General features: G+C 42.6%; 2 protein-coding genes across 6 annotated transcripts in view; both read right to left on the bottom strand.

Annotated features, from left to right (window-relative positions):
- Positions 1–1,087: 1,087 nt before the first annotated feature.
- Positions 1,088–3,204, bottom strand: LOC134211663 (uncharacterized). Its single transcript, XM_062688776.1, has one exon. It carries the CDS (start codon positions 3,202–3,204, stop codon positions 1,294–1,296), a length of 1,911 nt encoding a protein of 636 aa, XP_062544760.1. The 3' UTR covers positions 1,088–1,293.
- Positions 3,205–3,231: 27 nt separating this feature from the next.
- The window catches only part of LOC134211662 (uncharacterized), a 353,136-nt gene continuing 334,113 nt past the window's right edge, over positions 3,232–22,254 (bottom strand). For 3 of the 5 annotated variants that reach the window (XM_062688773.1, XM_062688774.1, XM_062688775.1), the window contains 5 exons: positions 16,083–16,274; positions 15,758–15,906; positions 3,832–3,927; positions 3,549–3,740; positions 3,233–3,492 (listed from right to left, as the gene is read on the bottom strand). In XM_062688773.1, coding sequence (XP_062544757.1) covers positions 3,403–3,492; positions 3,549–3,740; positions 3,832–3,927; positions 15,758–15,906; positions 16,083–16,274 — 719 coding nt within the window. In that variant the 3' untranslated portion in view covers positions 3,233–3,402. Of the gene's footprint in view, positions 3,493–3,548; positions 3,741–3,831; positions 3,928–15,757; positions 15,907–16,082; positions 16,275–22,254 lie in introns of all 5 variants that reach the window. The other 2 variants (XM_062688770.1, XM_062688771.1) reach the window with 1 other exon arrangement.

The raw sequence follows: 22,254 nt of genomic DNA, 5'->3' as shown, positions 1-22,254 counted from the left end.
TGCCCATTAAATGAAGAAGCAGTAATCTCTGGAGTCTGATACCCGATCAGGAATGCATAACAAATTAAAATTAATTTCAATTAATGGTTTTTAAACAACGTGTGTTATATATAATTAAATACAGTATACCCCCGCTGATCCGACAAATGTTTAATCTGGAAAATTCCGAACTAGCAAGATCTGGACTAACGAGTCGTCGGATTAGTGAGGTCCGGATACTGTAAAAGCTGGAGCAAAGGTAATTGTCTACATTATGGATGGAAATTCGTCGTTGTTGTGTACCAGATTTTTATCCGCGATGTAGACAATTACCTTGAAAGTAGTTTTTTGTACTGAATAATTATATTAACGTTTGTTATTATGTTGATATGAAGGTATCAATCTCTGATTTAATTGTATTATGGCTAGAGGGATTCTTAAAACATTTTGTAACAATATTTTTCTGAAATAAATAACTCCCCTTGTTATAATTTTGTTATGCATTATTGATCGGGTTGTCCAGTTCTACCGATTGCTAGAACATGAGAAGAATATGTCTAGATACCAAGTAGAAGGAATGGAACGGGCCTGGGATTTAACCCACGACCTTCTGCGTATGATGTAGAAGAAGTAGCAATATGAAATTTACAAAAAAAAAATAGTCAAAATCAATAATTCTTTAGGTGACCGAAACAACCTGTTCCTGTATCGATTTGCCCGCCCACGTCCTTGTCGTTATTGTTTGCGTGCACCAGATTCGAGCCAATGTTCGTTTGCAAAAACCGATTTGTGGAGTGACCGATCAAGACGGGACTGGGTTTGGTTTGTCGTCTGCTGCTAGTAGGTAGAACTATCTATTGTCAGTAGTAGTAATAAACATTGGTCTATGCAGAAAATTTAGGTGAGTTGATGGTGGTTTTAGTGGAAGTTGATCATGTAAAAAGATTCATTAACGTTACATTTGAACATTTTGGTAATGGATATTTACAATTAAGGATGCTCACTTTGGTTGGTGGTTCGAGGTTCTACATTTTTAATTTGACTATTAAAGGTGAAAGCGTGTAAAAAGTTGGAATTTTGATGGTGATATTTGTACAACATTTGATCGTTTTTGTTGAGTGTGTTTGTGTCAGTGTTTTTAATGAGAAGATGTAACAGATTTGAATTCAACATTGTAGATTATCGATGAATTGATTTTATACACTCTGATTGATGAAATGTTCAGTACTTCAGATACTTGGTTCTGCGTGTCTTTTTGACCACGGGGACTCCATCCAGTCGGCCATCCGAATAATACGAACAGTCGAGCAACTATCACCAGAAGGATAACGGGCGGGAGGTACTTTTCAGTTTATACCTCGCTTTCCGGTAATCATTGCTGGACGCATATAACGGGGATATTTTCAGCCCGGTTTTATCCGGTATGATCTGGAACTTGGCTTGCGGATCCTTCTGGCTACGCTGGCCTTGATAGGAGCGCTGAGGGTATTGTTTGGATGGATGAACTGTGAGGGGACGTTTGGCTGAGTTCTCCGAATCACTGCGTGGGGCACCGAGAGGCCTGGTCGCCGTGGTGATGTTCATTTTCTTGGCTGGAATGTTTTTCAAATAGTTCTGCTCAACGTGACAGTTCAGTGGAGAATATTTGCTGGGTTTGTAAATGGAGAAAATGTTGTTGAGAAAACTAATGGCATTGCTATTGCTGTTGATGTTGTTTCTTTTGCTACTTGGGTGTTTGGAGAGTCCATTTTCCACATTGTTTCGCTCGGGGTAGACTTTCCGTCGGAATTTAGTTAGGGATGGTGGTGAAAAGGTATCAACGATGTTGTTGTTGTTCTTTTCAGGACCTTCCCGGTAATGGTAGTGATCTGAATGGTACGGATCGTCATCATGGTAGATGTCTATCACAGTTCCATTGTTATATCGATTAATGTTAACGTTTTTCACCTTTTTCAGGGCACCAGGTGGATACTTTTCCGTCAATTCGCTTGGTGAAGTCGGTGATGGCTTTTCCAGCTCCTCCCAATACTTTTCAAAATCAAAATTGAAATCATCCAACTCCAGATCCGTGGAATCAGATGAAGTATCGTCATATTTGTTCGGTGGTTTAACTTCCAACATGCTTTTGTTTTTAGCAATGTGAGGTTTTGAGAAAAAATTATTGCCCTTCACCTGATACTGTTGATCGATATAACAATTGCGATTAAAAATATCCTCGAATGATTTGTGATAGTCATCGGTGAAGTCGTCGGTATATTTACATATTCGATCAAATTTACCACGTAGTACCTGCTTGGAGCGCTCATGACGGTAAAACTCGTCAAAATCTCCAGCTGTAGGCCCTGCTCCATAATAATCGTGGTCATCGAAGTCTTCAAACAGAATAGAATTGTCATCGTTATACATATTCAACTCGGCTTCGTCCTCGTCTTCGAACAAGTCAAAATCCTCCTCCATTACATGCTGCGATCTTGTGCTTGTCATGCGTCTTCTCATATTGTTACGATTGCGTTGATTCCATTCGTTCATTAGATTATTATTGTTATTATGAATATTCTTAGTATCTTTACTAAAGCACGTTTCGTTGAAGCAACCTTCACGATCACAAATGCGCATACCTGCTGGTTTTACCCCGTTGTAGTAATTCAGCCGGCCAGAATCGGAGAGCGCATGGCCAGGAAATTCAGCCATTTCGAAGCTGTTGCGATTGTATGCCTTGCTCATGTTATACCCAGCTCCCATGCTCCTGGACGTGCTGAAAGAGTGCGATTTGGGGATCCTATGTCTAACATTATTGGCCATTATACTACTGCTAGCGCCGAAGCAACAACTATTCGATTTTGGATAATTACTGACTCTATCGAACTGTGCCCCTACTGTAAAAATTTCGTCCAAGTCGTCGTTCAGATTTCCGTTTATATCCCTATAGGCTTGCGGTTTTCTTGGCTGGTAGCTGTTCACTATAGCTAATGCTGCCTCCCCATCAGAGTTATCAATCGATTGGTTAGAATAAATGTTCTCAGTGTACCAGTTAGGGTCTAAAGATGTTTTTCGTTTAGGTCTTTTAACCGGATGGTAATTGAAATGGTGTCTATAATACACTCGATCCTGATTCTCGTGCCGAAGACGCTGCTCCACATTATATTTATGTACTTTCATCATTTCCATCTTCTTCTCGCGAAACTTCTCCCACTTCTCCCAGTTCCTGTCATAAAATTTCTGCATATTGTTTTTCCCTTCCTTATGATAATGGTGACTGCGTGCCTCCTCATGTCCATGTGCTCCGTAGTCCTGACTTTTTGATAAAGGTTTGCTGGATTTCTTGCTGGATTTGGTGCTCTGGGCATGATTGGATCCACCACTTTTACTCGCTTTTTTGCTACTTTTATCTCGATCCCGATCTAATTCTTCGCCATCCCGCAGTCAGACTTCCTGCAGATACTTTCCCGGAATAACACCCTGATGATTATCAGCAAATCGGACAGCAATCATGCCGCCCATCTCTTCACCGACCTGAAACCAAACCCAACAATCAATCCAACCTCACGTCAATCACAATCCTATATTACCTGTATCACGATTTGATCTCTTTGCAGCTTCACCTCGCATCGTTCGTTGTCCGTTATATGCAGAGGGTGGGTCACTTGAAGGACCTTTTCCGATGCACCCAGCTTGGTACAATATTTGGAGGGGAAGTATCCGACCTTTCCCAAGCACTTTCCCTTCCACCAGTTGGCGTCCGATGAATCGATGACGGTGACCTGTTGTTTGAGCGAAGAAAGGGAAAAACCACGCATTAATTAAAACTTTGCGTGCCTGGTCCAGCGACATTCCGATTGACTTTTTTGTTACCTTATAGCCCGCCACTAAATCAAGCTCATCTTGGTGTCGTGCTTTGAAGTTGTACAAAACTACGTGGATGTTGGTTGGTAACAGTCGTTGTGCTTTCTGAAAATAGAATGCGAAGTAGAGAAGATGGAACATTTCTTAGCAGTTGACCGAATGGTTAGGAATAATTTTATGGAAAATCAATGAAATGTTTTGAAGTTATTCAAAAGCAAATATCATAACAGAATGTCATGAAAGGTTTTCTAGATTTTCGAAAATATTTAAAACTGCTACAAGTTAACCAAAATTGTAGGAAAACATGATATTTACTAAATTTGGAACCATGTAAATAAACAGAGAGCAAAGGGTATTAAATGAAACATCAGGCAAAATAATTCCAAAGGCAAAACAAACGTAGCACTTAGTAGTAATTCTTTGGAAATATAAACATTACCCGTTTAACTTGTTTTGTGTGAAATGAAAAGAAAAGCAATTGAAAACTAGCACCTTCTTCGGCCTTATCGCGTAGATCCTTCATCAATGAGAAACTATCGTTAGTTAATTTATTGCGATATTCCAATGTTTACATTGCGTCTATTAAGCCCGTTAATTCCGAAAACACTGTTGAGCAAGTCAAATTGCTTAAACTCGCTTATTATTGTCAAACCGACCATGTCGCATAAAAAGGAGATCCGAAAAATTAAAATGATATGACAAAATCATTTTAAGATGATATTAACACCACTACGTTGTTCAACTTACTTTATAGATGGTTCAAAAAATGACCTGATTTTGAACGATGTGAAGCACAAGGTTTCCTTCGCAAATTAGATGTCAATTAAGTAACCTGATTGCTTCAAATGCCTCGTTTTTTATCGATTTTATATTCGTGTTTAAATGGCTCGTCCCTGAATTCAAACACCATACGTCAAATATTGCATAATCGGTGAGGCAATTTGGTGCGTGTCAAGTTCGCCAACAGCCAGTCCAAGTGGAGCAACAGTCACTCGTAAACAACACATTTTAATTGCCCTTTTTATAATGTCACAGGAATTTTTCTTCATGGCATTACATCATCTCCTTTGGGAGAGATCGCTCTCAATTCACTGAACTATTAGCACTTTCATAATTGTCGAACGTTGGTACACGCGCATAGGCAATTTACAGTTCTATTTCAGCATTTATAAACACGAAAGGGCGAAAAGGCTTTACAGAATCTACAGAAAATCGCTACGAAGTTTATAATATTACTCAGTATGGTATGACATTGGGTAACTGTTTCTATTCTTTCCCTTATAGCTCTAATGTTCATCCTATAAAAAGAATCGAAAGATTTGTCTCCCTGCACACCGGCCACACTCGCATCTTCCTCGATTGCACACAGCCAGCGAGTGCAGGGTCTACTCCGGAGCCGACGTTCTCTTCCAGGTTCTCTGCTAAACATGACTTGCTGGTCTCTCCTTCGGCATACGCACTACATGTCCAGCCCACTGTAATCTCCCGTATTTTATTATCCTGCCGATATCTGCATTTTTGTACACGAGTTGTACCGCAGCCAAGTAATGGGCGCAGTATTTTCAGCTAAAATAACTCTTAGAACGTACCATTAGTACCATTGGTACTTCGCGTACCTGAAGGAATAAAATAGACCCCATCTCGCGGTCCTTAGCCTCTTACCCAGCAACTCCTATCCCTACCTCCCCGCGGTGCTGGCCGGGATACGAGCAACGTTAGGGAAGATCGGGTAACCAACCCCGGTGGGAACTATGGTCGTATGCTGACAGGGAAGGGGGGGTTTGCTCCTCTCCGGAGGTGCAAATCTTATTGAGCGTCTGTTCTCCATGTCAGGATCGGCTCACAATAGCGTCTGTTCTCCATGTTAGGGCGGCTGATCATCGTCCGAGTGCCAGCGAGGGACTCTAAAGTGAAACTGTGCACCATGGTCCACCGGAAATAAGGAGGAATGGTCCTCCGGAAATTTAGGGGTGTGGTGTCAGGCCCTGCAAGCCAGCCTTTAAAAAATCATAGGCAACGAACAATCAACAAGATAGTACGGACCGGATCCGTCGGCGAAGACCACTGCGACGAAAAGGGACTAGCGATTGGAAACTCGGTTCGTGGAAATGCAAATCTCTCAACTTCATCGGGAGCACAAGCATACTCGCCGATGTGCTCAAGGACCGTAGATCGTAGCGCTGCAGGAGTTTTGTTGGAAGCGATCATTGTTGCGAACGTTTAGAGGTAATCATACCATCTACCAGAGCTGCAGCAACACACACGAGCTGGTAACAGCTTTCATACTGATAGGCGATATGCAAAGGCGCGTGAACGGGTGGTGGCCAATTAATGAAAGAATGTGCAGGCTGAGGATCAAAGGCCGGTTCTTCAACTTCAGCATAATCAACGTCCATAGCCCACACTCCGGAAGCACTGATGATGATAAGGACGCATTCTACGCGCAGCTGGAACGTGAGTACGACAGCTGCCCAAGCCACGACGTCAAAATCATCACAGGCGATTTGAACGCTCAGGTTGGCCAAGAGGAGGAGTTTAGACCGACTATTGGAAAGTTTAGCGCCCACCGGCTGACGAACGAAAACGGCCTACGGCTTTCGCTGCCTCCAACAATATGGCCATTCGCAGCACCTACTTCCAACACAGCCTCCCGTATCGGTACACCTGGAGATCACCACTGCAGAGAGAATCACAAATCGACCACGTTCTGATTGATGGACGGCACTTCTCCGACATTATCGACGTCAGGACATATCGTGGCGCTAACATCGACTCTGACCACTATCTGGTGATGGATAAACTGTGCCCAAAACTATCCGTCATAAACAATGTTCTGTACCGACGACAGCCGTGGTACGCCCTCGACTGAAGCAACCCGATGTTGCCACTGCATACGCGCAGCATCTCGAGGCAGCGTTGCCGGAAGAGGGTGAGCTCGATGGGGCCCCTCTTGAGGACTGCTGGATATGGGTCGAAGTCGACGGAACGATTGGTTCGACGAAGAGTGCAGACAGATTCTGGAGGAGAAGGACGCAGCGCGGGCGGTCGCGCTGCAGCAAGGTACCCGGCAGAACGTGGAACGTTATAGACGGAAGCGGAGACAGCAGACCCGCCTTTTTCAGGAGAAGAAACGACGCCTGGAAGAAGCGGAGTGCGAGGAGATGGAACAGCTGTGCCGTTCTCAAGATACACGCAAGTTCTATCAGAAGCTCAACGCATCCCGCAAAGGCTTCGTGCCGCGAGCCGAAATGTGCCGGGATAAGGATGGGAGCATCTTGACGGACGAACGTGTGGTGATCGAAAGGTGGAAGCAGCACTACGAGGAACATCTGAATGGCGCTGAGAGCACAGGCAGTGAAAGTCAAGTCAGCGGAGGAGATGACTACGTCAGTTCAGCGGACGATGGAAGCCAACCAGCCCTCACCTTGAGGGAAGTTAAGGATGCCATTCAACAGCTAAAGACCCAGAAAAATATATTAAGCTCTTTTAGTGGAATGTATTAAACCGTCTAAGACGAATTAAGTACTGTCCATTTAATTCCACCAGTTAATTTTCGTTATCTTTGCAGATACGTATTTCGACCACAACTGTGTGGTCGTCTTCAGTGTCTTGTACTTGACTCGACTTCGAGTCGAGTCAAGTACAATATACTGAAGACGACCACAGTTGTGGTCGAAATACGTATCTGCAAAGATAACGAAAATTAACTGGTGGAATTAAATGGACAGTACTTAATTCGTCTTAGACGAGCTAAAGACTAGTAAAGCAGCTGGTAAGGATGGTATCGGAGCTGAGCTCATCAAGATGAGCCCGGAAAAGCTAGCCACTTGCCTGCACAAACTGATTGTCAGAATCTGGGAAACTGAACAGTAACCGGAGGAGTGGAAGGAAGGGGTCATATGACGCATCTACAAGAAAGGCGACAAACTGGAGTGTGAGAACTTTCGAGCGATCGAAATCCTTAATAACGCCAGTCCAGTGATATCCCAGATCATCTTCCGTCGTCTGTCATCATTAGTGAATGAGTTCGTCGGAATTTATCGAGCCGGCTTCGTTGACGGCCGCTCGACAACGGACCAGATCTTTACTGTTCGGAAAATCCTTCAAAAATGCCGTGAATACCAGGTCCCAAAACACCATCTGTTCGTTGATTTCAAGGCGGCATACGACAGTATAGACCGCGTAGAGCTATGGAAAATTATGGACGAGAACAGCTTGGAGAACAGCTTGGAGAACAGCTTACCAGACTGATCAAAGCAACGGTGGATGGTGTGCAGATCCAGTCAATTTATTTGCTTCGCGGATGACATGGACATTGTTGGCCGAACATTTGCAAAGGTGGCAGAACTGTACACCCGCCTGAAACGTAAAGCAACAAAAGTTGGACTGGTGGTGAATGCGCCAAAGACTAAGTACATGCTTGTGGGCGGAACCGAGCGCGACAGGGCCCGATGGGAATCAGTGTTACGATAGACGGGGATACCTTCGAGGTGGTCGAGGAATTCGTCTACCTCGGATCCTTGCTAACGGCTGACAATAACGTTAGTCGTGAAATACGAAGGCGCATCATCTGTGGAAGTCGGGCCTACTACGGGCTCCAGAAGAAACTGCGGTCGAAAAAAAATTCGCCACCGCACCAAATGTGTCATGTACAAGACGCTAATAAGACCGGTTGTCCTCTACGGACATGAAACATGGACAATGCTCGAGGAGGACTTGCAAGCACTCGGAGTATTCGAGAGACGGGTGCTTAGGATTATCTTTGGCGGTGTGCAAGAAGACGGTGTGTGGCGGCGAAGAATGAACCATGAGCTCGCCCAACTCTACGGCGAACCCAGTATCCAGAAGGTAGCTAAAGCCGGAAGGGTACGATGGGCAGGACATGTTGCAAGAATGCCGGACAGCAACCCTGCAAATATGGTGTTTGCTTCCGATCCGGCAGGTACGGGACGTGAAGCGCAGCGAGGGAGATGGGCAAACCAGGTTCAAACGACTTGGCGAGCGTGGGGCGTATTCGAGGATGGAGAGATGCAGCCTCGAACCGTGTATTGTGGCGTCAAATTGTTGATTTAGTGTTATCTGTTTAGATGTAGACTAAATAAATGAATGAATGAACTCTTAGAACTTGATAGTCTGCATCTTTTAACGTCCATGGTCCATGGCCGTATAGGGCGACTGGACGAATCAATCAATGTGTCCAGAGATAGTTTTGTCCGTGTCTTTAAGCTGCGAGACTTCAGCTGTAGCTCGATTTCGATCCATCCGTATGAGCCTCATAAGCTTTGCCGGAAAGCCATTTTCTAGCATTATATGCCATAGTTTTTTTCCTTTTCATTGAGTCGTACACTGCCTTACAATCTACAAACAGATGATAAGTCCGCAAGCTGTTTTACCGGATTTTATCAAGGATTATTCGCAAAGTAAATAAACATCTGATTCGTTGTTGATCGTTCTTCTCGAAAATCGCTTTGATAATCGCCGTCAAAGGTCTTCACAAACGGACGCATTCTGCTATGCATGATTCGGGAGATTACCCTGTGGGCGGTATTGATGAGTGTTACACCTCGATGGTTAGCACAATTGAGTCTGTGACCTTTCTTGTAGGTAGAACATATGAGGCCATCAAGCCAGATCGAAGGCATTTCTTTTCCATCCCAAATCATTAAGATCACTTGCCGGATTTTGTTGTTCAGCCGGTCAATCGTAACTTTACGAAGCTCGGCCAGGATTCCGTCCTTCCCAGCGGCCTTACCGTTCTTTAGCTCTCGAACAGCTTTTATCACTTCGTCTAGCGTTGGTGGCTGCACTGCTTGTCCATCATCCACAATCCTAATTCTATTTGTGACCTCTCTGTCCGATTGTTCATTCAACAATAATTCAAAGAGCTTCTTCCACCTAGCAGCCACCCTTGCTCGGTCGGTCAACAGATTTCCAGAGCTATATTTCTTCGTTTTGGGATGAAGTAAATGGGAACAGTCGTCCTATACTGAAAAACCGCGTACGCCAGAATTTCGGACAGTAATCCGGTGAAAATGGTTCTAGACAACGATCGCACAAGTACAAGAAGGCGAGGTACACAGTGAACAAGGTGGATCGATCACATAATTATGGAAGATACATTGCGGGCTCTCCGTAGGCTGACGACGGACGTACAGCCATAGACCGTGCGTTAAGGAGACGACTTTTATGTACTGAAGAGATCACCCGGCTTCGGGCTGAATAAATCTAGGAACTTTTTTCGAATGGGTGTAATTGATTCTGACTTTTATTTTTTGAATGGTGATTGTGCTCTTCATTCCAACTATTTTGGTGAGCTTATGGGGGAAGGGTCGTTTGGCCCAAACCTATTCGACCGAAAGTAATTTGGCCGTATGCTACTAGACAGAATAAACCATTAGGCCGAATCCCATTTGGCCGAAACCTATTTGGCCGAAACCCATATGGCCGAAAAGGTCATTTGACCGAATAGGACATTCGGCCCAATAGGACATTTTGCCGAATAGGACATTTGGTCGAATAGGTTATTTTGCTGAAAAGGACGTTGGGCCAAATAGAACATTTCAGCACCAACATTTCAAAAGGGCATAATTGCTTTTGTGAACAAAGCTTCTCACGTCGCTGGTGTGTTAATTTGAGCCCACCCGCAATCCAATACCACTGACGGAAGCATCAGATCCTCTTCTTTCATTCAATGGTGCTGGATTGCGTGGGTAAGCACAAATAAGCCCACCAGAGACGTGAGAAGCTCTTGTTAACAAAAGCAGTTTCGCCCTTTTGAAATGTTCGGGACATTTGGCCGAATAGGACATTTGGCCGAATAGGACATTAAGCGGAATAGGACATTAGGCCGAATAGGACATTTGGCCGAATAGGAAATTTGGCCGAATAGGACATTTGGCCGAACATGACATTTGGCCGAATAGGACATTTGGCCGAATAGGAAATTGGGCCGAATAGGAAATTGGGCCGAATAGGACATTTGGACGAATATGACATTTGGCCGAATAGGACGTTTGGCCGGATAGTAGATTTTGCATTTTTCTGATTTTGCATGAAATGTTTTTTTTGCCGTATGTTTTTTTTTGGTTGCTGTAAATGAAAATGACTGTAGCTCATAAGATATATTGAACAGAAGCTTCCGAGCCTCTTGAAAAGCGGCTTTCGAGCCACCTATCCAGAAGAGGGCTTCTAAGCAACTTGAGATCGTAGGCTTTCAAGTCTCTAGAAAAAACATTCCCAAGCCCTTTGAAGAGAGGCTTCCGAGCTTCTAGAAAGTTGACTTCCGATCCTCTTGAAAGAATGTTTCAGAGCATCTTGAAAGAAGGTTTCCTAGGCTCTTGGATCGACACAGCTGTGTGGTCCCCAACACAAAATAAGCAAGAACAAAGTGAGAATCATCACTTCTCTATGTCTGCCTATCCGATTCTGTTTTGTCGCATTTGTATGCTAGTTAGATAAATTTCTTATCATGGCTTGTTATATTTTTGCCTTTCTTTTATCGTTGTGCGTTATCTATTAAGGGCGATTTCTGCAAACCCTGGTCATAAGTATTACTTCTGGACATGGTGGACTATACAAAATAAACGTTGTTCTCAGCAGACGTTCAGATCGAGGTCATCGGAGCTGACCAATAATTAAATTTTGTCGAAATTTCATTCTATTCAATGATAGACTTGTAACGTATGCGCTTATCGTTCAACTCTTCCGCTTACCAATGGTCTCAATTTATCTAAATATAAAATTATGTGCTATAAAAGTGCTTGTGTTTTCAACAATAATCAGGACGGCCTTTTATGCGTCTTTTTAACGCAAACTACCCGCAATAAGTTAGATTTCCATCGGCTCTCCATTGTGATTCGTCTTAAGTTATGGAGGTCAACATTTGCTACTCCATTACGCATAAAACAAATATTCATCAACATACGCCACATCAGATGGGCCTTCCGTAGCAAAGTGGTGAGACGTAGATCTATTAACCATACCATGCTGAAGGTGGAATTCCGCTACCGATATTTTTGAGTGGGAATGTTTCTCGAATTCAGAGGCATAAGAGCATTTGTATTAGTACATGATGTACGAAAGGATGGCGAAGGACGAGAGACGGCAATGTCCCTGTTATGGGATGTAATGCCAGGCTAGAAGAAAATAGCATAACAAACTAATTAAAAATTATTCATGCAATGATTTCCAAGACATTAGGCATGTGATGTGCCGTTTCCTGTGCTCTAGCTCTATATGTGAGCAAACAAACGCGCAACCAAATTCGATGGCTATCCTGTCTTCGTGTATGATTATTTTCACGTCCACTGCACTGAAATTGAATGCAAACTATTGCATCAAAGGTGATTTTTAATTAATATCCCACCAGTTCAAATATTCATGATTGAGTATTCACAACGATTGGCATTATTGTAATCAGCATGAATGGGCAGTTTGATCTGCATCAATTTGTTTGTATTTCATCGTTTGACGGGAGAACAAAAGGGGTCAGCAGAAGTTTTTACAATGTAATTGTTGTGTAAATACAAAGAGTTCAGTGCGTGATTTCTCTTGTTTCGGACTGCAGAACGATGACGCGATCGGCCAAAATATTTGTTCTGCATTTCGCGGCCGGTAATAAAAATCAGTTCAGTGCGTGATTTCTCCTGTTTCGGACTGCAGAACGATGACGCGATCGGCTGAAATATTTGTTCTGCATTGCGCGGCCGGTAATAAAAATCAGTTCAGTGCGAGATTTCTCTTGTTTCGGACTGCAGAACGATGACGCGATCGGCTGAAATATTTGTTCAGCATTGCGCGGCCGGTAATAAAAATCAGTTCAGTGCGTGATTTCTCCTGTTTCGGACTGCAGAACGATGACGCGATCGGCCAAAATATTTGTTCTGCATTGCGCGGCCGGTAATAAAAATCAGTTCAGTGCGTGATTTCTCTTGTTTCGGACTGCAGAACGATGACGCGATCGGCCAAAATATTTGTTCTGCATTGCGCGGCCGGTAATAAAAATCAGTTCAGTGCGAGATTTCTCTTGTTTCGGACTGCAGAACGATGACGCGATCGGCTGAAATATTTGTTCAGCATTGCGCGGCCGGTAATAAAAATCAGTTCAGTACGAGATTTCTCTTGTTTCGGACTGCAGAACGATGACGCGATCGGCTGAAATATTTGTTCTGCATTGCGCGGCCGGTAATAAAAATCAGTTCAGTGCGTGATTTCTCTTGTTTCGGACTGCAGAACGATGACACGATCGGCTGAATTATTTGTTCTGCATTGCGCGGCCGGTAATAAAAATCAGTTCAGTGCGAGATTTCTCTTGTTTCGGACTGCAGAACGATGACGCGATCGGCTGAAATATTTGTTCTGCATTGCGCGGCCGGTAATAAAAATCAGTTCAGTGCGTGATTTCTCTTGTTTCGGACTGCAGAACGATGACGCGATCGGCTGAAATATTTGTTCTGCATTGCGCGGCCGGTAATAAAAATCAGTTCAGTGCGTGATTTCTCCTGTTTCGGACTGCAGAACGATGACGCGATCGGCTGAAATATTTGTTCTGCATTGCGCGGCCGGTAATAAAAATCAGTTCAGTACGAGATTTCTCTTGTTTCGGACTGCAGAATGATGACGCGATCGGCCGAAATATTTGTTCTGCATTGCGCGGCCGGTAATAAAAATCAGTTCAGTAAGAGATTTCTCTTGTTTCGGACTGCAGAACGATGACGCGATCGGCCAAAATATTTGTTCTGCATTGCGCCGCCGGTAATAAGAGTAGCTATCGAACAAGTAAGTGCAGTGCGTGTTTTAGTCGTCGGGAAAGAAATAAAGTATCTATCTTGTGTTCGGTGGCTCATGCGCACGTCGCGCGCGGTCAAAAAGCGAGTTCTTCAATAGTTTGCTGTAGCCATCGAACAAGTGAGTACAGAGTGCTGCGCTTCCGTGCGGTCGTCCAAAACGCGAATCTCCTTAGCTTTCATATGCCACCGGGCGTGCATGCTTTTCAACTTTTAACTCGTATTAGTGTCATTTCCCATCCCATAGATCGCATCGCTTACCAAAGTGAATCCAGATAAATTATCCTTTGTAACTAAGACGATATCCTATCCCGAGACAATCGTGGAGATGCAGAGGTATACTCGGTCTCTAGTAGCAACGAGAGTCGGACTAACAATCCTTCCATTCCTATATGACCGTAAGGACGTGGCCAGCGCCGTTATTGACTTTAAATATTTGAGCTCCCGAAACGTGTACATTGAGAATGGGTAGCTAATCCCAAGCCCCATTCATTGTGTTCTCTGTACAATTTCGCAAGTTCAGTCAATCACGGAGTAGCAACTACGAATTGTGCGGTCATAATGCTCATGCTCATGCTCATGTAATTGTTGTGTAAATACAAAATAAGAAATAGGATCCCATGCCCCTAATGGACTTGCGGTTAGCGAAGTCAGTCGATAAGACACATGTTTTGTGGAGTGTGGGTTCGATTCCCGCTGGTAAGAAGAAAACTTTTCGTAAGCGAAAAGTTCTCTCCTGTCCTGTCCGTTGTCCAATGCTCGATAAAAAGAGTTCAGTATGTGCGACCTTTGGTCGAAGACGGTGATTCTGTCTTGTTTATGTAATGACTCACATTAATACACATAGGCTAAGGCGGTATAATGCGCCCCACCTGGCCAAAACACCCCTTTTTGATTTCTAGAAAACTATAACTAACTAAGGGTAAAAATCAGTTGGTACCTTTAAGTAATTGTAAAACCATGATACTATATGAAAGTATTTTTGTATTACATAATGAAAATAATACCAAATATAAAAAAATACAGTTTTGCTGTAACTTTCAATGTTTGTTTACTCAACATTCTGGAGCGACTCTAGCATACTGTCCGCAAAACTTGCACTGGAACACTCAGTTAGGCAACAAAATAACTTTTCTCAGTGGTTAATATGATATAAAATTGCTTCCATCTTCAAAAATGTAACGATTTTCGAAAATATGTTTCACTGGTCAAAACGCTCCAGTGTGGGTAGGACGGCATGTTCTTTCCAACTGGACGCGCAGCGAGCCTGCAGCACTGCAGCAGTTGCTTCCAAATTATATGGACAATATTGAAATGTAATTCACACCTGCTTAAATGGACTTATGTTGGTTTTTTTTTCAAGGACATAAGAATTTGTAACCTTTTTTTATGGGATTGATAAAATACTAAAAAAGGGCTATGAAACGTCTTTGGTTACAGTGGGGCGTATTGCCCAGGCACTTTTTGAAATCCAATTTTTTCACGACATTTCAAAAAAGCTTTATTACGTGTTCTCAGTAATATTTTTATACGACTACTCACAGGAAATGCATTTGTGACTTTTGGACTACCAAATAACACAAAGTTTCCATAAATTGCGTTGAAAAGTAAAAAGTGTTCATAGATATTGCCTTAGGGGGGCATATTCTACCGTCTTACCCTAATGATGATGGTGCTTCATTTGCGTACATTAAAAGGTAGATCACACACATCAAATCCCATTCAGTCGAATGAGCAACGATGAAAGTCAATTCTAGCAGACGAAAACACTTAATATTCATGAGATTTTGGTTGGTGCAACAATTACATTTTCAGGAATTGTTCAACGAATCTGCACGAAATACAGGACAAAACGTTTACAATTACTGCAATAAACAGCAAACACATTATAAATTGATCATCTTTCAAGTGAAAAATACATTATGTCTGACGGGAATGGACTATTAATCCTGACATATCGAAAAAAAAATCGTGCCTTGATTCCTATCTTTTTCCCTGGTAGCCCCTCTCGTCAAAACTCAAAATAAGCTGTCTCATTATTCGTTGGTAAGTGAAGTGTCATACCAAAAAAAGCAGTTAACGCATAAATCACGGAGAAGGTGAAAGAAGAAACCATCGTTTATGTTACTTACGCAAAGTTTGTTTCTTACCTGCGACTGTCGAACCGGTGATGGACATGGTGACGTGCTGGCAGATGATTGGCTCCTGTCTATTTCGTCTGGCAGGTCTACCGAGCCCGTCTTCATGCCCCGACTGGCGTACAGGAATTTCCTCTGGTTGCCCGAAGGGCTCGATGGAGCTGTTAATTTATAACAAATTCCATTAGAAGGCAATTTCGTCCGTGGGCTGTTATTTAATGCGCGGTGGTAAGATTTATTTTCTGAGATCTTTCCTATATAGGTTTCTTATGTATGACTTTCTTGTATCTCCATGAAGGTATATAATGATGCAGCAAAAATACGAATTCATACTTACAGTGTAACCTACTATTGTTTGATGGTGGCGTGCTATGTTCTAAATGACCACCAGAGCCTCCATGGCCACTATGGGCGGGGGGCCCCGGATATCGTCTGCGCATTTGTCCATGCAATTCAGACGATTCTGGTGAATCCAAGCTGAGTGATTTCATTCTAAGGTTCAGCTTTTGCCGACGTGGTGAGTGCGGTGCTATAATAATTTTTACATGATGGATTATCGTTACTATATGGTTTTATATGCTTTTTGCTCGATTGTTCATGCGAACATACACAAACAGAGGCTTTGAGCGGAAACAAGGGAAACACAGAGGGACGTGAAAGCAGCGAATATGACGTGGAACATGCGTTGATAAATTTATGTGGTGCGGAAAAAATGATTGATTGATTTGGCTACTATTGTTAAAGTTACAAAAGTTAAAGCTTGTGAGAATATGAAAAAGACAAAAACCGAACAAACACATTTAACTGGTATAACAATGATTAACGACCACTCGACTACAGGATCAGCACTAAATGGATCCAATCACACCCAATCAATAGAATGCTTCGTTAAATACTTATCACGCTAGGTGTTAGTGGAACACAATCAAATTTTCATGGAAAGCCAAAAGATTTACCCTCAAATCGTTATATTCTTTCTTTCCATTGTACACCCCTTAAGAAATTTCTTTTGTCGAGCGGAAAGCTCCTGCTAAGCATTTCAAAAGAATATATCAGCACGGCCACTGGGAGATGATTTGGCACTTCACATTTTCCGGTACTACACAGAGATTCGTGCTTCTTCCTGACATGTACGAGCGAAGCGATGGAACGTCGTAAGCCATTACATCATTATCCAAATTGGATTAATGGTACCGCCAGCGCCAGTGCTAGCGTGCTGGGTTCTATATTGTGCTCTATTCTTCGAGCTCACCGGCCGCGGTTGCAGTTCCCCGAAGACTTCTCGATTGCTGATCAATTGTAGTGGAAATTTTATTCTTTCCACCCTGTTTGTTATATTGAATTCAGCTTCAGCATGGCATGAAATGTTTGTACACATACTGACGTGATGTTGTTGTCGTGCATAAATATTTTGAAGAAAGTGGATAAATTCTGCTACTATACAATTATGTCAATGTCAAGACATTCCTTTATTTGCTACTACATGTTTTTTTATTTATTGTCATGAACGATCAAAGAGTGAAATCATCGACAAAAAGAGGAAAAGAAACAAGAATCCGATTGGATTGTTCGACAAACTTTTTCAAATTTCTCCAATTTTGAATGAGATTAAAAAAACACTTGAAAATTTTTGTATCGAGGATTCCAGCTATTGAAAAAAAATATGAGCATTTTGCTAACAGCCTCTGGTGACAACATACATTTGGTATCTGTTGATGAACACTTGCACTGCCCATGATTGAATATTTGTAACACTCGCATTTTTGTTCATTTAGTAAAAAGCCTGTAAATCGTTCAGAAAGCCTAATTTACTGCATTTAATCTTACAACAGTAAAAAAGGATTTTCTTTCTTGTTTATCTGTGGTAAGCTGGAAATGATTGAGTTTGTGGGGAGGATTGACAAACGATTTACAAAATCAATCAAATATACGATCATGGGCAGTGCAGCCATTAAGTGTTCTTCACTGATACGCACCATGTTCCACTGCCATATTATAGCAGCACAGATTTCTATTAGAACTAGATTTTTGGTGCATTGATTTATCTGTCATATTTTTTACATAATTCTTGAACTTCCAAATGCTGGCTTTGTTGATCCGCTTATCCGTCTGTTGCTATCTGGTCACCAAGATAATGGATATCTTCAACATTCTCCACTGGTTGATCAGCAACTGTGAAGCTGAAAGGGGTCGCTGTGTTCACATTCAACTATTTGGTTTTGTTGGTGATTGAACCTTCCGATGCACTATGGGGCGACAGCATAGATGTAAGTAGCCAACATATTTTCACGTTAATTCTGTAATATTTTATAGCTGTTTCAAAGATTAATTTTTTAAATATGTGAAATACATGTTCTGCAGGTTAAGATCTTGTCTTTTTATTCTGACAAGTCTACCGAACCCGTCTTCATGCTCCGACTGGTGTACAGGAATTCCTCCAGTGGTGAAGGTGAGCGTTGCATTTACACTGTAGAGGTCTATCACTGTATTTTTCTTTACAGCACATACCTGTAGTATTCATACTGTTTTGTTTTAAGTAACACATGTTTTGTATTGCCTAAGGACTCCAATTAACACAGGTCGATGCAAGCAGTTTAAATATATAAACTGTATACAGAATTAGGCTATACGCACAATTTAGATTTTTCAAGATTGCCATGGAATAAAGGGCCTCAGATATAAAAGTGTGAAAAGTTTTTGCCCAAGAAGATCGGTGACGGTTTTCGAAGTTCCGTGAATGTGAAACTACTCGCGTTCATGAAGATCAGTGAATGTTCACAAAAGCCAAGAAGATACTTAAAGGTTTGTGGAGATACGGAAACCCTGGGAAGATCGTAAAAGTGTCCGATGGTTCACGGCCAAAGGAAAAAAATCTACTTTTTAGGAAATTCATGAAAGTACGAAGCCTATGAAATACTACCTTTCTTTCAAATTGTGTGGTGGCGAGCACCTTCGCGAAGAAGGGTTTTCTGAGCTCTCCACCCAATAGAGTGGAGAGTGGAGTAGCGGAGGTTTCTGATACCAACAATCGCGTCTCCCCGGGTGTGATAGGTGATATTCCGGCTGGCAACACGTTCGGCGGGCCACAACCCGGGATGTGATCGTCGTGCAGAACAACATCAGTAACGATCTGAAACAGAACCATCCAGTTGCAAGACAAGCAAGAACAAAAAGCGTTTATCAGGCGGGTGGCTGGAAGCTAAAAGGCCGACAAAGGTGTACAGACCGAGGCCTTCTTCCTTGGATGAGCAACGAAGGCCCAAGAGGTAATTGACTTCACCTAGCAAGCGACAGAGGAACGGATTGCGCCATACCTGAAACGTCTCAGTAGCCTTGCGAGAAAAGTCGTAGGATTGCCAATCCGGAGATGGCATAGAAAAGCTTTCAATTAATAACAGAGGAAATGCTAATAAGAATACTAAATTGAAAAGCAGACCAAGTTCCAGTTGGAATGTAGGAATGCCATTGAAGAAGAAGAAGACCTGAAACGTCTCAGGCCGCAATCCGGCGATGAGGTAGAACTCAAAGCCAAACGCGTAAACATAAATGCCAAACTGCGGCCCGAGAAGGCGACTTCGCGGCCTAAAAGGGCGGAAGACACTAAGGCGACACAAATCGCCGGACGCCAGCCAGGACGCCAGCCATCGTTAGCCATCGGCACAGTGGACCAAAAATCTCTGGCAGTGGGAGAAAGCATAAGTCGAACGCATTCCGCCCTGCAAAGGAACTAAAGGAAGAGGCGAGGCCTTGTTCCTTAGTGCCGACAAAAAAGTTACGCTGAAGTTCTGAAGTCGATGTGAGGGGCTGAAAGACTTTCGGCACTGGGCGAGGACGTGCGAAGCGTCAGACGCCTCAATGCAGGGGAACTGATCAGCAGACCAGCTGAAACGTGACGCACAAATGAGCGACATGACATACAAAAAGCTGGACTATAAGCAAATATACTCTATTACCAATATAGTCCACTCCAGCTGATTTAAAGACAACGCACTAGCGCCGCGGTGTCACAAAAGGCAAGCATTGTAGTAAAGAGACATTTCGATGGATGCTTAAACGTATGATTCAATATTCAATATGACATATCGAAATTTTATGCTAGAAATCATCCCATGACCCCATTTTGATATCTGAGTTTAAAAACTAAAATTTCGGAAAATGTAATTCAAATTTTCTTAAATTGTAAAATTTGTGTAATTTTTGCAATTACCGCACCCCTTGGTTATCGTTTTCAGTCGTTAGTCTCCTTTAGTGACGCAAAATGGTGTGGTGCCTAACATATGCGGATTCACGAAGTGGACTTTATTGTTAATATACTATATTTGCTATTAGTTTCTGGGTGCCGGCGTCAAGGTGAGGTCGTTGGGTACTGAAGTTAGCTTTCAGTATAAGCTACTGGATAAGATCCCGGATGCAGATGATATCATATCTGCCGGCACTTCTTAGTGTAGCGCAGAAATTGAGCAGACCTCTGTACACCTAAGAGGTAGCCTGCTTCAGATTACTGGTTGCGGAAGCCAAAAAGGTCATGGAGCGAGGAAACCTGAAGATCGGTTGGTCAATATGCACAATAAGCTTATTCCAGTTGCATGGCACAAGAGAAGAAAAGAAGGGCACAAGGTGCAAGAATGCGACAAGGCGCCTTACACTGTTGAGTCTCAACAACTGTGCATCTGCTCAGCAGCTGCTGTGGAAGTTGGTCTCGGAGTAGAGGACTGACGTCGCCCTGTACAATGTCCCTGCTGATAATGGCAACTGGATAACGGATGCGTCTAGGATGACGGCTATTGGCACAACGGGCCATGACCCGATTCAAGAGGCTGTACGCTCATAGCCAAGTTCAATGGTGTGTTCTACTCCGCTATGATCCACGACGATGGCTAGTAGAAAAGTTCAACCTGATGATCCACAGACTATCGTAGTGGGTTGGAAGCCGGTTGTCATAAAGGGAGATTGACGAGGGTAATATATCAATCCGCTTTAAGATAAACTATGAAGTGCAGCAACCGAAAGCGCGGATTTCTCATCAGGTCCGTGGGTGGAAGATCAATCACTTCAACAGCAAAGATTTCACTATGACACCACTATGTCGAGGAATTTTATGCCGACAAATGGTAGGCGTACGGTGTATTGGTGTAGTGCTGAGATTACGGACCTTCAGTCAAGTTGCCTTAAGGCTAGACGAAGTATACAACGAGCCCGCACTGAGGAGGTCAGAGTGGAACGCCGTGAGGTGCTTCGACCTGCAATACTGGTACAAAACAAGGCCATTAGGAGCGGTAAGAGAGCGCGTTTTGACAACCTATGCCGGAGTGCCAATGCAAACCCATTGTGTGTCCCCTACAAGATTGTGATAAACAAGACTAAAGAGGGCTCTCCAGTATCCGAACTGTCTCGAGATGAGCTGGCGATGATACTCTTCCCGTTCCGAGTCCTTGACCTCAATGTGGGTGAGGCCGAAATGATGCCTTTGATGACGAATGAAGAGTTACTCACTGGTTACTCACGGTGGCGAACAACGATCAAAGCTCCAGGGTCTGATGACGCATCAAACAGCGATCTCAAGGCAACAACAATATCCGAGCAGGAGCGATGATCTCGATAACAGAAGTTGGTATAAACGAAGTGTGCATAAGGTAAAATAATAAAAAATAATTCCAAAAATTAATATGCTAAACACTTTAGGCATTACATTACTCTGTTATTCGTCCTTATTTTATTACCAAACGAATGAAAAATTGTCCCCATTACTGTAGGATCCATCCTTGGCCCGGTACTAAGGAACCTTATGTATGACTTAAGTTCCCTCCCAGTGCACAATGGTCGGAGTGGTCGAATTTCACAACATAATACTCAAAAACCATCAGCGCCAGAGTTTTAACGTCTTTAGAAGAAATGTTCTACAAGAAAAGATCTATTTTTTATGTAAGTGGACATTAGGGTGGCCCTTTTGTTTTTTTTTCTGAAAATCAAATGAAATACCATGGATTTGATGGGCCTGCATGTATACTTTCAGAATACGATTGAAATTTTTGCTAATTTTTGCTACTAGCTGCAGTAGAATACTCAGAAAAATATCACTTTTTCATGAAAAAACGCTTATACTATGTTTGAAAATGAAGCTATCAACCATCATATGTAACCAAAAGATGCGCTTTCCAAAGACCGTGAAGCAATGCTTGGACAGTTTTTGAAAATATTTTGAATTGGCGAAAGTGGAAGCTAAAAAATATTTTTTTCGGGTAATTTTGTCATAAAACATTACCTATATGAGATAAAATAAATGTATATTAAGGAAAAATGCTTAGAATTAAATTCTCTATAATTTTGTAGAATAATATGATCAAAACTCAAAAGATTAAAAAAAATGATTTTCAAAAAAAATCACATAAGGGCCACCCTAATAGCAACTTACACCAAAAATAGATCTTTTCTTGTAGATCATTTCTTCTGAAGACGTCAAAACTCTAGCACTGATGGTTTTCGAGTTATCGATTTATGTCGTGAAATTT

This window comes from Armigeres subalbatus, chromosome 2, assembly GCF_024139115.2.
Source record: "Armigeres subalbatus isolate Guangzhou_Male chromosome 2, GZ_Asu_2, whole genome shotgun sequence".
Lineage (NCBI taxonomy): Eukaryota > Metazoa > Arthropoda > Insecta > Diptera > Culicidae > Armigeres > Armigeres subalbatus.
Note: the sequence above shows the minus strand (reverse complement) of the source record. Positions and strands in the feature narration are given on the sequence as shown.